The 16125-nt window shown below is 41.5% G+C and overlaps 1 protein-coding gene across 1 annotated transcript in view; it reads right to left on the reverse strand.

Moving 5' to 3' along the window:
- The window catches only part of WWC1 (WW and C2 domain containing 1), a 65701-nt gene that overhangs the window by 13215 nt on the left and 36361 nt on the right, over positions 1 to 16125 (reverse strand). Inside the window, exons 4-11 of the mRNA XM_062502069.1 lie at positions 15433 to 15509; positions 14455 to 14534; positions 13431 to 13560; positions 12936 to 13085; positions 11823 to 11896; positions 6398 to 6640; positions 4841 to 4930; positions 2031 to 2569 (exon numbers count right to left, since the gene is read on the reverse strand). Of these exons, the coding sequence (XP_062358053.1) occupies positions 2031 to 2569; positions 4841 to 4930; positions 6398 to 6640; positions 11823 to 11896; positions 12936 to 13085; positions 13431 to 13560; positions 14455 to 14534; positions 15433 to 15509 (1383 nt within the window). The remainder of the gene's footprint in view (positions 1 to 2030; positions 2570 to 4840; positions 4931 to 6397; positions 6641 to 11822; positions 11897 to 12935; positions 13086 to 13430; positions 13561 to 14454; positions 14535 to 15432; positions 15510 to 16125) is intronic.

Consider the following 16125-nt stretch of genomic DNA (forward strand, 5'->3'; position numbering starts at 1 on the left):
CACCTCCCCTCAGCACCTCAGGGCCAAGGGGGATGAATACAGAAAGTGCACAACAGTGAAGTGAGTTCTGTACAGCAGGGTGCTACAGTGTAAAGCTGAATAAAGATGAATGGCTCCCTGACAACAATTCCAGCCACCCCTTTCCTTACTGGTTTTGCAGAAGACTTGGAAAGCTCAGCCCATTCATGCAGCTAATTAACACAAAGCTTGGACTTTCAGTTTTTAGCCTTAAGTCTCTGAAGATATATCACACTAATAGGAAAGTTTATGGAAGAGTTCAGAACTGACTCAACTCTCCTCCATTTTTCCAAGCAGGTGGGTAACACCATCTGTGTTGTTTCACCTTTTTTTCTCACTCACATCAAGAAACTGAAGTCTGCTCTTCTCTTCCTGCCATTTGCCTTTCCATGGGCTTTGAAGAGCCGTATCATGCACTGTTTTCACTAACAAACCATTTAATCAGAGAATGCTGGACTCTGCCAGATTCCAGGTTTTGCTATTAGTTTCCCCCTAAAATGCTCAGGTGTTCTTCAGGTGAGAAAGGCAACCTTATTTCAGTTTCAAAGCTAGAGGAGGTTTTGCTCTACCAGAAGGCAGCAACAAGATAGACTCAGATATACAGTTCAGCTCTGCTCCCAGGACACGTGAGCGTGCTTTGCCCAGGACTGACCACCCCAGAGCCAGCCCCTTCATTTCGGGTGTTGCACTGAACCCTCCACCCCCAAAATGCCTGAGGAGTAGAATCTCATCTCGTTATTGCCCTGAAATAAACTACTTATGGTGATTATTTTGTCTGCTGACTGGCTAACAGCAGTAATCACTTAATCTGCTTAACACCTGAGCTTTCACTTTAACAGCCTTGGCAAATCTTGAAGAGCTAAAAAGGTTAAAACTTATTAGCGCCCAATTCTAATACGAATAATTAGTGTTTCCTACTAAAATGCACAATACTTCTTGCTTGTAGGAAAATGGTAGCTCAGAGGGGAAGATTTGCACTTGTTTTTTTATTGTGTTTTAAATAATGTCAGCCTTCTTAATGCAGAAGGTGGTGATAGCATGGTACTTGTTCCCTTTATTCACACAGGCTGTTCAATAATCCCACAAAAAACAGATACCAACTGTAGGACTGGTTCATAGGACTACAGTTTGCAAGTTTATATTGCCTTTAAAGCTCTTCCTCACTGCAGCTACAAATCCAGTCCTTTCACTCGTTGGATTTAACCCAACTACAGTCACAAGGGCTTCAGACAGGCCCTAGCACTGTGGTCTGGCTGTGCCAACTGCTTTCCACCCACTTCAGCCCATCCATTCCAAAAAAGGATGAACCCTTCCCACCCACCAACAAGCCATATGCATATATGAGAATATCCACTATCTCTACAGGTCTTATTTTATCATGCTTACAATCTAACATAATCTAAACATGTTTTTGTTGCTAAGAGACCAAAACAGCAGAATTCGAGCACAGCCTTGACATGTCTGCTCAGCTGAAATTAATAAATTCATTGCCACTGATTTACTAGGAACCAGAGCACACTGGGATCTTATGCATACTGAGGTGGTGGGGAAGGATTATTATTATTACTATAATTTGTTAACTATTAAGCTAAATGGCTTTTCCAGCCCTCCTCAAAAGCTTGGTTGAAAACTTTGCATCAATATGGCACTCTGTGTCTCCCAGACCCAAAACAATAGATGACCTTCTGGATCGTTTAGAGCCAAATCAAACCAGGAGTCCCAACACAACCATTTACATTTGCACATGAAATCACTGATTTGTGTACACACACATCTGTGTACAATAAAAACACACCTAAATCAGTCTCCTGCAAGACTCATTAGATCAGTATTTTTGTGTACAAATTAAAATACCAACCCTCCTTCCCAAATGAGACAAAACACAGAGTTGAAAACATTTTTCAACATAAAGATAACAAAATGACAGCTTCTGAAACACTTGCTTCTCAATGCTTTATGAACTACATTAAATATAAATGCATGCAGTGCATGCAAATCCTTTCTTTCCATACCTTGACCTAGATGTTTATCTCCTGCTCGAGGCTCTTCCAGTCTACAGTTGCCACTCCCAGTGTTTAGGGTGAGTTCTGACAGATTTCCACTTATCTCTGCATCATCAAAATCCATATGGCTTGAAAAGGCATCACCAGTTAGGAGTGGGTCTATCACCAGTGGAGAGCAGGGTGGGGATGGAGAAGAGAGAGATGACCTTGGGGACAGTGATGTCATGGATTTGGGGGTACCAGACAAGGATCTCAGAGCCTGCATGCGACTCGTGGTATCTGTTTTTTGAGTTTTTGCTACTTCATTCTCATGAATAGTGGTGATACAGCCTGATGGCCTAAACCCAGTGGCTCCTTCTAAGAGCAAGTCAAGCTTGTTTTGATATTCCGAGTCCAACTGCTCCAACTGCTCCAGGTGCTCGTAGTAGAGATCAGTGAAACTGGCTGAGGTGGATGAATCCTGGCTGGAGGTGGCAAGAGATCCTCTGCTAGATGCAAGAGAACCAGGGCTGCTGCTCGAGGAGAGGGAAAGCATGCTGGTGGAGAGACTGAAGGAAACAAGTCAGAAAACCATGACACTGTTTTCTCATGAAAACACTGCAATGTCACCACATCTCTAAGCCCACAGGGTGTTGCTTTGTTAGCTCAGGCCACACGCATTAGTCCCCAGAGCAATCCAGAACCACAGTCTGCACAGCAGAAACAGTGGGTCACCACTCAGTAAAGAAGTATCAGTCATACACATTTTTCTACTCACCATATCAGACTCCTAAGAGCCCTTGTTTAGCCAAAACAACTCTAATGAACAGTTTCAAACCAATTAAAATTAGTGCCATCCCCCCCCGCCCCGCATCTCTCTGGAAAGTATCTATGTGTCCTGTTAATCTTCAAAGCAGACTGCAAAAACCAGCAAGGCTCATGCAAGACGATGAAGTTACTGCAATGAACTGTCTGACCATATGGAAATTTTCTTCCATTTGCCTCCATCTTGGACCTGCAGCCAAAAGGCAATATCACAGCTGCCTGGAACTGGCCCTCAGAGATTGCAGCAGCCAGCAGTTCCCAGAAAGCTGGCAGGATTTATCCATGTGAAAGACTGCTACATGGAATCCAGGGCCAAGAGAGCAAGGGGAAAAATTGGAGCTGGGCTGTGAAATCAATTCACATGCCTTATTTATCCCTTGAGTTCTAGGTTCAGAACATAACTGACAACAAAATTAATTTTAAGCAGGTGCTGAATAGAAGTCTGTTCAGATGAGAAAGTCCAGACACCACAGCACAGTTTTCTGCTCAAGAGACCCAACAAGTATCCCAGTAGTGACTACAAAATGTACCATCTTCAGAAATTCCATTTAAACCAACACTCCTGCTCTGCATACTGAAGACCTTGGTCATTACTGACTCTCATTTCAGACAGGGATTAGCTATTGAAAAACTGAATATGTATAAGAGGCTTAAGTTGCCCCACTGAAAAACAATGAGATATTAATAAGTCTAATAATCCCTTATTTATTATTTATAGGGTAAAAGCTGGAAGCTACATTTGTATAATTATATCCATGACCTTATCAGAAAAAGGCAAGTATGCTGTATTTAGTATAATTTTAGCAGAAAATGTCTTCTGACACGTGTGCTGCCTCACATTTGTTCAAAAAAGCTTCTGATAGATGTTTTTGCATATTGGCAGTATATAAACATCTGTTGAAGCCTAATGAATTTTCAGCTTTTCAGTGTATACTATGAAAAGGGAGGGATTTAAAATTAATCTTTTCTCTGTCAAAAAACTGGGCTCAACTTCCCTTTGTACATGCCTTTGAATGCCAGACATTCTATAATACAGGGTTAATAACAAACACTTATTCTTATGAAGCAGCATGCCAAGAACACTGGGCACACAGTTAGGAAGAAATTAGTTTCACATGCTTCTTGATCACCTCAAAAGATCCCTAATTAGCTAGGTGAAATATAAATATAATGCATTTCCACTGCATAAAAGCCTCACAGATAGCTATTCTCCATGCTGGCTTATTTACATGTCAGTCTTGCACTATGATTTCTTTCCAGTCTTTTCGGTGTCATCTTCACAAAATGAAACAGAATCCAAGTGGAGCAGAAGCTACAAACAGAGTAAATTCAGTACACACTGGTAGGAATAAACCTCAACCAAACAAAAACCCCGCCAAACTTTCTTGCTATCAGAATGGTAAAAATATAGTTTTAGCAAAATGATTTGGCCTTAGTGCCTGCAGCCATGCATTAGTCTGGAAATAGCAATTCTGTGTTCTTCCAAAGCTACAGCCTGAGCTAGAAGACATTCTTTACACCATATGAACCACAGCAGATTCAGGGATATCTTTATATACTGTCCACATTGCAAACAACAGCACACTTGCAATTAGAGAAATATGATCATTCATACATTAACGTGTAGCTGCATTAGTAACATTCACTCCACTTTCTGTCTGTTAAGTTGTCTTTAACATACTTTATTAATGTAATACTTCAGTGATTCAAACTTCAGTGAGTAAATCTCAGCTATCCCTAGTCCCCTATATATTACTGCAATAGAAAGGACTGTGCAAACTCCTGTTGTGAGACAGAGGCACCACCAGGAGGTTGTTAAGCCCATTGAAAAGCACCCATCTAAGTGGACCTATGATCCCAAAGCTTCTTCTTCCAATAACTACACAGGCCCTTACGTCACCACTGGGACTGAAAGGCCTTTTAGCCCTCAGCTGGGAGCTGGAACTGTTAGCAGAGAAAGGCAGTGGCACAATGTGCAGCAAAAGCAACCACAGCTTCTGGAAAGGGTCACCTACCTCTTCAGCTGGGTGTGCAACATGGCAACCAACCGTGTGGTTTCTTCCAGCTCTCGGACAAGCTGGTTTCTTTTGCTGTTCAACTTCAATCTAAGAGAATATCGAAGAAAGAGATGAGCTAAAGCAGCATTTGCTATTTTAAATAAGGAGTAAAGGAAAAAAATCTACTTTTTTGCCGTGAAATTCTACAAAAGTTGATAGGAATACATAGGACAGAATTTGGTCAAGATGTGTAGGTGTTTACCAACTTTAGAAACTTTTAAAATGCAGAACTCAGTCCTGAGAACATTTACATTATGAGAAAATAATTACAGTTGGTACCACAGAAGTTATTGTTTCTAGGATCAGGCCTCAAAAGAGCTGGGCAGATTTTACTCACTATGCACTATTGCACTATTGCATTCCTATTAGCAGTTACTGTGCTAATAAAAGTACTAATGTCATACTGCCTTCCACTAAAGTCTATAGATGATTAAGAGTTACTTGATTTAGTTATTAACCACCTCATTACAGATTTACATTACTTGCTTTAGCAGCATCTCAGCTTTATTTTCCACCTGAATTGATTTGAGACAAACCCATGTGCATGTGGGTTTGTTTCACACCCTAACTGAACAGGCCTCTGGACACAAAATCCTTCCCCATACATGTGTTATGTCTTTGGAATCTAGAATGTGACCATATTCCCAAAAACCCCAAACGAAGGTGTTTACCTTAAGGCAACACCAGAATCATATGTCAAACCACAGATATTTCAGGCAGGTAAAAGTCTCACAGCCAAGACATTTATATTTTTCCAGCGTGACAAAACCACAAAAAGCCTGTGTAGAAAATTTGCATCATCTGGACACTGACCAGGGAGAAGAAATGAAAATATGGAGCCAAAGAGAGAGTGAATGCAGCATGCCTATTGCACATATGTCCAAGAGACTGCAGCTACCAGAAACACTGCTGAGCCACCCTCATTAATAAATCCAGACTGTAAAACACCTGTAGGCAATGCCTAATGCAGTATTCATCCTCACTGTACATTCCCATGAGATCTCCCCCTGCAACACAGGTAAAATTAGGGAAGAAGGTTGGCATTTTTTTCAGCTAGTTTAGATTCACAGGATATTCCCTGCAAGCCCCACAGCCCTGTCAAATACCAGATCCTACAGGAATCACATACAAGGATGCTCAGAACAAACAGCAAATTAAAGAAATTTAAAATTCCATCTGCTGACATTTACCAAGGCCCAGACTGCACAGCAAGTGTAGAAGCTGCTGTGAGATGCTGGCTGCATACAGAATGTTACACTGCACTAACACTACACAGGGCTATTTTGAGCATTCTTTACATTCCCATAAAAGATACACTGCAGGAACAGCAACCTTTCCCCAGTAGCACAGTAAGACTTGCAGATGGGTTGTCTGGGAGGTGAGTTCAGAAGCTTTCTGAGTAGAATGTCTTGGGAATGTGAAGGCACTGCTGTGGGCAGTCAGCCAGGGGATGCTGGTGCTTGCTCCCAGTCACCTCTTGTCCAAAAAGGCACTACCCTGTACCCACGGACCTACCTCTCAGTGAGAGCTTTGCTCTGAGTGTCTCTAGCAGCCTGAAGGTCTTCCTCCAGGCGCCTCCTCTCTGTCTCCAGTCTCTCCACCTCTCCTCGAGTCCATTTTCTGGGGCTAATAAATCGCATTTCTTTTAAGAGCTCCTCCTTCTCATTAATCAGTATCAGACGATCCCGCTCAGAGTCCAGCACGCCAGGCCAGGCCTCGCTGTCAAGCTTAGCCAGTTGGATTTTCAGGTTTGCTATTCTGCAGGGGGGAAAAAAAATGCAGTCATTCCCTGAGGAGTGCCTGATCTGCTCCAGACATGCAGAGGTGCACCATGACCAACCACATCTTCCAGAGCCCTGAGGAAGGCTCCCAGCTCCAGCACAATCACCCTCATGTCCACCTTACCAGAACAGTGCCAGGTGACAGCACTGCTGGGATGTGGGCATGCAGAATGGGATTTTAACTCAGGTTTGTTCACAATGGAAAATGAAGTTTATAGCTAATATGCAGTGTCCCCCAGTCAGGGAATAATACAACAAAAATTCAGGATGTCAGAAATATATACTGATATACTGTAGGTGTTTTATATGCATTACAGTTGTGACCTCAGAGTAGCTTGTACGGAGGGTATGATGTGATAATTACCTATTTTTAAATCCCTTTTATGGAAATAACTGTGTACTCCCCATATACAATTCAGATAAACATCAGTGGTCAGTCAAAAGCTTAGAAACACTTTTTTTGTCTTTACAATGAGGAAGTTAATCATATCTCCCTGCTGCTACTGCAAGAATCCACCTGTTGATCCAACAGTAAGCATTCTGGACACATTAAGGAGCTATGCTACTTCTGGTGCAACCTGCGCTTGAGGATGTGAGGAGTTGGAGAGGCATTGTGATACTACTAAAATCCAGAGCTCCTTACTTGCAGCAGAATCAAAGCCTATTTTCATTAGAGGTGTCTTTCCAGATTTCAGCTGAAAGCCTGTATCACCAGTCCTTCAGCACCACACCACATCAGCTCAGGGAGGAAGAGAATGACTAGATACAACAGCAATACAGATGTAGAATTTAGCAAGAGCTTTGACTGACAGAGGAGGAGAGCATAGCTTGTGGCAGGTAAGAAGGCTGCTCACTCCAAATATCTGCCTGTTCCCAATTTCTCAAATATCTGACCTGTTCAGTTAGGTCCACAAATGGTCAGCCTTGCAATGGAAAGTACAGAGAGAAGCAGAAAACCAGCAGCAGGCCAGGATACAGAACCAAGGGCAGTAATGTCAGTCTTCCCAAAGGAAGCTACCTCCTTTGCACTCACTAACCTACAAGTCTTCAAGACCCAACAGGCTGATTATGGTAGTTTGATGAGAAACTATAGTGCAGATAAATCTGAATTAGAATTACTAAGGACCTGTGTTTCTGAACTCACACAATCCAAAAATCAAGTGGGAAGCAGGGGATGGGAAGGACAGAATGGACTGGGATGAAAAAAAATTGAAAAACTTAGAAGGCAAACAAGTAGAAAAAGTATTTTGCAAGACATTTGCAAAACAAAAAATTCACCTGACTGTACATCAGAGAGGCAAGGCATATGCACCCCTTCATGTGATGAACTCAGGTTAATCTCTCACTTAGGTTTAGCAAATACATAAGAAAAGGAAGTGACGTGCAAAATTAATGTCCAATATGCTTCTTTGAAAAGGGGTTTGTGATTTGGTGACAGACTTACTGGACTTAAATCATTGCAGGTTGATGATTATTAAACAGTTGCAGGTACTGATCTGGATTCATCTCTCTAGAATTTGGTTTATGCTGCAGAAGTACAGAGGATGGGGTGTGCTTCCTCCAGCAAACCAGCACACACGCAGGCACAGAGGAAATTCAGTGCCAACCAGCAAAATCAAAGTTTGTGGAGTAAGCAATAAAGTGCAGATTTGGGCAGCAGCAGCTACAAGGCTCCTGAATAACCTTGAAGAATAAAGCTTTGTCTTCCAGGCTCCAGAGGCCAAGAGGAGCTCGAGCCCAAGAGAGTCTGTGAAGGATTAGGCTCACAAAGACTGACCTGCCTCCACCATCACAGGAGACAGACATGAGATCACCTTTCTGAGAGAAGCATTGCTTCCTGTAAACCCATTTCCCACAGCAGGTTGGTTTATTATTCTAATAAAGTTCCATACTTGATAGATATTCAAGTCAACTATTTTTAGGTCATCATAAGAGCTGTTTTGTTTTTGAGTGCCTGATAAAGTGCAATACTATGCACCAAGGAAGAATTAGGTGGCATTAATTAATAATCCAAGAATTCCTCTGTGCATTTTGAAGGGATATGAGTCTGAGAGGATTGGCTGGCATAAATCTGATCACTTTTGGTACACATTTGCATGGATATGGCTTTTCCACTGGAATTTGTTCTCCATGCATTTCCAAGTCTAAAAGCTTTGTTAAACTAACCTCCAGTTTTACCTTTGCTACACGATCGTTATTTTCCCCCTTTTCAGTTAAAAGGAGGTTTATTATTCTATTTTTCCATTAAAACAGCACCATCACAAAAGAAACACATTGCAGAAGGTCTGCACTTGGCTGAACACTCCAGCCCTTCAGCATTCACTGCCTCAGTCTGAAGTGCATCAGTGCTGAGCCAGGCTGGGCTTGCAACACTGGCCTCAGGTCACACCACCTTTCTGAATGGCCACCACACTGAACAAATACACAACTGGAAGCTCAAGTTTTCTTTAATTGTTCTATTTCTACCTAGAAAAGGCAGCTGGATGATTTATTCATGGTCATAACAAGGCTCTTTTTTTGTTAATTAGGGAAAGTTAGGACTTTCTATTATTATGCAATACAGGTATACCATGTAAAATTTTTAGTATCTCTGGAGATTGTCCAGAGCACATACATCTCCACAAGAGCATACACTAAGATGTGTAACTACAACCAGTAATAAACAGTCCTGATAAGCTCTTCTTGAGAAAAAAAACTTACAAATTAAGTGGGAGGTGTGGTTTAAAAACTGACCAGTCAAATACCCACCACCGTTTTAATCTTGCTTAATGTGACATTAAAATATTTAATTTTAGGAGATTAAAAAACTGTATTTCTAAAATCCCTGTGTTACCACCAGTCATACAGAACCCAAGCTGAAAGTCTAACGGCTGAAGAAATTAGAACAGTGCAGGAAGCAAGTGCTACACAACTGAGTTACTGCTACATGTCTGGAATTGTACAACATAATTTATTGCATCTCTGATTATATTTATGCTGCAGCAGCTATCTCCTTGCTGAGTTGTAGCAATGACAACCTTTTTGACATTATATCCATTATCACTTTTGAATAAAATTTAGCCAAAGGTTTGTCACTGTAGCTGCCTTGTGCCTTTTTTTTTGGGTTTTATATATATCTGCTCTCGGGGTCTGTTGTCTGCCTGAGCTGTGACAGGAAAGGATGTAGTGATGGGGAAGGGAGTTCTGGCAGTTCTGGTGTGGTGAAATTCAGTCAGATACTCACCCACATCTGAGCCTTCAGTCTGGTCCACAGCAATGGTGCAAACAGTGTCTGCCAGAGCCTGCTTTCTAAAGCACCAGCCCCTTGCAGACCTAGTAGTTCTAAACTAATTAATATGGGACCATCTTGATTTCAAACCTTAAGTTTTACCTTTCTAGATACTGCAGAGCTACTAAAACACATGTATTTCCATCACTTGGCTCCCTCACAGTTTGTGCGTGGGCAAAGTACTTAATATTCTATTGTGTTTTTTGGAACATTTTAATGCTGCTGTGGGGACAGGAAGCACTTCTAACATCACAAGGAAGAATTTTCACAAGAACAGAAGGTTCCTTGTGAGTCACTATATCCATAGTATTGTTCCAGCTTTAAACCAGTCGAGGTATTTGCTTCTGCAGCTCCTACTAAATACTGTGCCAAAACACAGTACTTTGATAGCTGGAGATCTTTTCATTTTAGCATCAATTATTCATGTCCATTTAGATCCATCTTTCCTCATGATTATGTTTTTTAAACTTTGAGAAAAAAACCTATAGATAACCCAAGACAAGCATGGGGTATGAGCAGCAAGTATTCTTTAACTGCAAGGTGTGTTGTATGCCCCTCAGCATCACTTCAAATGAACTACTATACTGTCTTTATAAACAATCTTATACTGTTTTTATAAAGCTCTCTCTCTTTATAAAGAGCATATTAAAAGAGCAGGCTTGCCACTATTCACTTGCCCCTCCTTGGAAAAGATACAGGATAAAGGAAGACTATTCCTCTTCAATCTGAGTATGTAAAGTCAATGTGAATTAAACTGATGCTTTCAGCAAAGCTTAAAAGGCAATTTTAACACTGCCAAATTAACCACTGCATCTGAAGGAATGGCATTTTTAATGTTGCTTTTAGAAGTCACCGAATGATTTGAATGTCAAGGTAGTTTGGCAAATCTTGGACTGGCAAAACAATCAGTTCTGATAAAATTGCTTCACCTAAGAAAAGAAGTACAAATTTGTGTCAAAAGCAGTTGAGCACACAGTTTTTGACAACTGCCATAAACACAAATCAAATTTTATGCCACAGAGAAACACGACCTACTGTCCATGCCAATACACCAAAATCAGAGCATTATGAGTAACCTCAGCCTTAAGGCTCCTATTTCTAACCAGAGGCTGAAGGAAAAGATTTCTCTTTACATATATCCCAAGCTCAGATTGTACCACGCATCTGAATTTTGTTATTGTGGAGTTGCAAAGTCCCTCCAGAGCAGTTAAAAATGAAGAAAGTCACCCCCAGCAATGGTTACATCACTGAACAAAGACTAGGCCAGCCAAAGTCTAAGTAATAATTCTTGGTGGTTTTTCATTTAACTATGCAGTTTTGTTAGCTATTATCTATTAAAAAGTAAATCCTGGAAAGCTTTTGTTTAAATTGGCCTGTTAAGTAGATAATTTTTTTTTTTAACCTATTCTTCATTCATCTGAGATCAGAGGGCAAAGGTGAAAACTTACATTCTTACAGATAAGCTCTGGAATTGAAGCCATTGACCAAATTTTTATGTAAGGTGCTAACACAATATACATTTCTCCTTATCACACTTAGGCATGCAAGCATTCATTCATTTCGAATAAGGTAAGGAGATGCCTTGCAGTACAGTCTCCTTATTAGGAATGGGGAAGCACTGGCAACAGGTAGCAGAACCACTTATGTCCCCATAGGTGTGGCCAGACTGAATTCTTTATGTATTAGTCACGCCTTACTAATTTCTAGGATGGTTATTTATTTCTTGAAAGATAACACTGGCCCAAAAAGCCTGTTGTCTCACTGGCTCAAAAATTACCACATTTACTTAGCAGCAATGCTGGGTTTCAGTCTGGTGGCACCTCATCTAGTAAAACATATCCTCAGAATGAGCTGTGTGACAACCAAAAAGGGCAGTGGGCCAAAGAATTACCTTCTCTTTGCCTCTTCATACTGCAGCCGTAATCGCACCTTCTCGGCCAGCTGGTTACTGCTGCTGGCAACGAACTGAGACAAAAACATAAATCAGCAACTTAGGAACCACTCCTCTTTTGGTATTTCCTCGACACTGTTACAAGTGACACTTGACCTTGTCAGTCCTTTTCTGGTTAAACCAATCACAGAACAGGAACATGCTGCATTTAAATACATTTTTCATTATTTCTTCAAATACTTAAACCCCAACAAGATTCAAAGGCCCTTTATGACCTAAAAAGAAGAGAAAATCCACCACATTTGTCTTGGGCTTCTATTTCTATGAACAGAAAAATACCTTTACAATCCTTCTTCTTAAATGCTCTTTGCATCCTCAAGTGCTGAACTGCATTTTGGTTTGGATGACATCTTGCTTTGGGTCTTAAAGTCTTAAAGACAATGGACATCCCATCATGACCCGATCTGCAGATCTTTACTAACATGTGTGGCCCTGACTGAAATTGGTTGCAAACCTTTAGGTAAAGGTTCACAGGAGAGGCTCTGTGCTGTCCTGTGAGAAATAAGATGTATCCCCAGCACTGACAGAGTTCTTACCAAGGCTGGGACCAGCCTGACACTTCTGATCTCCTTGCACATTTGGGACTGAAGGTTTATGAGCACTACAACCTTGGTGGCATCAAAATATCTGCACATAAGCTATTGTTCTCACTTGTAATCCAGTGAAAGCCAAACACTCTTAGGGGAAGAGTCCTCATTGGAGCTTAGCCCACATGGACCTGCTGAATGTTTCTTGTTTTGTAACTTACCATTGCTACAAAGAGCTAAGGGAGCATTTGTATCACAAGAAGCTACACCTACAGGCAAAATCAAACTTCCTTCCCTTTTATTCCTCCCTGGGTTGTTCTGATAGAGACAGCATGGGGATACATCAGTTTGCCCTTGGAGATACATTAACACTGCACACAAAAACAAAGTCACACTGCAGTTTAAACCAGGAGAAGTTATGATTTCACAGAAACTTGTCCATGCTTGGAAACTCATGGTGAGGTAGCTCTACACACAACTCAGAGGAACATCTCCATGTGCACAAGACTTCTCACTCATTACTCACATTTCCTGAAACATCTGTCTGGGAGCTGCCATCCAGGTACTGCCGGGGTAGCAGAGGGCTGGAGCTTTCCACAGACATGCTGCTGCCGGCCCACAGGTCTGACTGGGATCCTCTATCACTCACAAAGCTGTCTTTTAACCTGGCTAAGCTCTAAAATCACAAAAAAAATCATGAGGTGAGCTCACTTCTACCCAAAGTACCTCAGCAGCTACATGACTTTAGCCTAACCCCATGATTTAGATCTGACCATGTTTGCTGTGCCCATTCAGACTCTGCAAACTCGAGGTCAGCCATGGCTGGACTGTATTTTATACTTCTCATTTCCAGCATCTAAAAACTGCAGAGGCTGCAGCCCAACCACAGCACAAAACTAGCTTATGTTAATAAAAATTTCAATTACATATCTGAAATACAAAACACTTAAACTACTACTCAGAAATTCAATCTTCTAGCAATGGTGACACAAAATACTATAAAGTCATCTTGTTTCAATACCTGAATGAGGTCTTGTTTTTCCTTCTCCCCCGATGTGATGGCCTTCTTGAGAGCTTTCATTTCACTTAAAATGGCTTGTGCCTCATCAAGTTTGTAGCCACCTTGAGTATCAGACATTTTCATGTCAATTCTGTATAGGAATTTTAAAACACAGTAAGCTAACACTTAATAACATCCAGTTAATTGAATCATCCTAGATGCATGCATCTTGACATGGATTTTTAACAAAAACACACTCTTAAGTATAACAAGGGCAACAGAAGGAACAAAGGACCCCACTTCCCACTGCCTAAGTTACTCCACTCACCAGTACATTAAGCTTCAGAATTCTGATTTCAGCAATATGATAATCTCTTTGACTCCTTAGGGAGGACAAAGACACACACAACCCCCCCCCCCCCCAATAGTGTGTTACAGCAGACTGCTATTAGCTGCCTTGTTTCTAACCTAGAGAAGATCAGCATAGCCATCTGTGAGAATTACCTTATTTTCATGATATCAAAAATCAGGCACAGACTTATTTCTTGCACAACCTAATTACAACCACCTCATCTTTCCCCTTCCTCAAAGAATTCTACCAGGGTTGACCCTTATAATAAATATTCATCTAAAAGATGACAAGATGTTTAGACACACAAAGGCAGGTACCTGAAACTTTTCCTCCCCTTCCATTCCACCTCCAGTTTTTCCTCAGTGCCCTAAATCAATGGCTTTTATATTTAAGACAATGGGCTGTAGTGCCATCCATATTGAACAATACTGAGTAAAACAGAGTATCAGTTAACTGAGGAGATTCTGCTTCAAAACCTTTTTGCCGTGAAGCCACTTCTAATGTGGTCAATCCTACACAGGCACTGATTTGAGAGAACTCCCCCATGGCTGTGTACTGCTTTCAGCCTAAAGATATAATCAGCAGCATATTTCAGCTTATGTTATTTAGGCAGCTATTTATAAATGTAGTGGGGGAGGCATGGCAAGCCAAAGATATTCTAAAAAAAAAAAAAGATCTTGAGAACACACTTACTTCTTCAGTGTTTGAAATCCATGCTCTTTGTACTGGAGCTCTTGCTTCATGTGAGCTACTTCTCTCTTGAGTTTATTGACCTGTAGAAAGGTGTCACATTTTTAGAATATTTCAAATGAGTATTTAGGTACAGTGCTACCCATTCAATTCAAAACTTGTTCAGCATAGACAATACTCTAAACAAAGTTTCCAGGCAATCAGCTCATCTCAAGAGCAGCAAACAGCCCTGACTGCCTCCTCATCAGGACTTTATCATTGGCTAGAGCTTTATCTAGTAGCTGCTATTACACCTCTTAACGAGGGGCTCAAGTGAAATTCCAGCCATGTAAGTGGAAACGTTGAGAAAAATTCAGAAAACACAGCAGTGAAACACATGTCAACTTTGCTCAGAAATGTTTAAAATCTTCCCAGTCATTAGAAAAACTGCTAAGCATCAGGACAGGAGTTATCCTGCAGCAACCGAATCCACCCTCCAAGCTCCCCAGAGAAAAGGCCCTACTGCACGAGTAACACAGCAGGATGATAATCCATACTGTAAATCCACTGACCTTACAGCTTGCTGTTTTATATTCCTCCACAGAGGCCACACTGACCTACTTTACTTCAGTCCTTTCTTCCTCCCAAACGGAGCTCTGCATGAGAACACACCCTCCCCTGCTGACAGCCTGCACAAAACAGCTGCCAGTCTCTGGGAAGGACCTGCAGCTCTCCAGCACTGGAAGAGCCAGCATGCACATCCCACAGCCATCCTGCACTGACAGCTGCCAAGCCAGGCTAAAGTCTGAGGGGGTAAAAAAAAAAAAAACAGCCTGTTTCAAATTCCTAAGACTGCAACATCAGAAAATTCTGATAATGACCTCCTAAATGGCAACATTAGCTCTTCCAACTGCTTTGGCATCTCCTTTCAGTATTTGCCATGAGGTCTGGAAATACGTGAACATTACTGGTGGCAAGCAAAGGTCCATTTGTACTACTCACCCTGGATTTTGTAGTAGCAATCTCTGCTTTGAGGATCTCGGGGTCATACTTGGAACTTGACGAGGAGCCAGAAAGCACTGGAACAAACACAGCAGCCAGTTTAGAGCTCTGCCTTGCTCTGCCTTCCTCCCTACACTTTGACCAGCCCCACCACAGATAAAGATCTCCCATCACTCCTGCACACCCAGACCTCCACACATGGCTGGTGTAGGTCTGTTACCCAATTCCAACATCTCACTGCTCAAAGAGAGCAAAAGGCAATAGTGCAGTCAAGTACTCCACAAAAAGTATAGACTGAAGGGGCCAAAGCATGTCCTGCATCTCCAAAGTCTGGATTTGTACCAGTTTAACACACTTAACTCAAAACTCCCAAACACATTCACTCCATTCAGTAGCGTGGCTTCCTGCATTTCCAAAGGCATTTAACACAACTGAAGGGAGAGGCATTGCATGAAGGTTTACTTAATTATTTTTTTCAGACTCTCTCATTGAGCAAAGAAGCCACTGAATGTTTAGAAACAAAGAAAAGCAAAGAATGAGAAGAAACTGAAAAATGTGATGCAAGCCTTTTCACAGCCTTGAGGACATGACCAACCATACAATGTGTCACACCAGATTAAATCAATGTCTCACTAAGAGCAGAACTCTCTTCTCAGCAGCAGTTAAACCCTTCTGCCTCAGAAGGCACAGAAG

The sequence above is a fragment of the Cinclus cinclus genome, chromosome 14 (genome assembly GCF_963662255.1).
Source record: "Cinclus cinclus chromosome 14, bCinCin1.1, whole genome shotgun sequence".
Taxonomy (NCBI): Eukaryota; Metazoa; Chordata; class Aves; order Passeriformes; family Cinclidae; genus Cinclus; species Cinclus cinclus.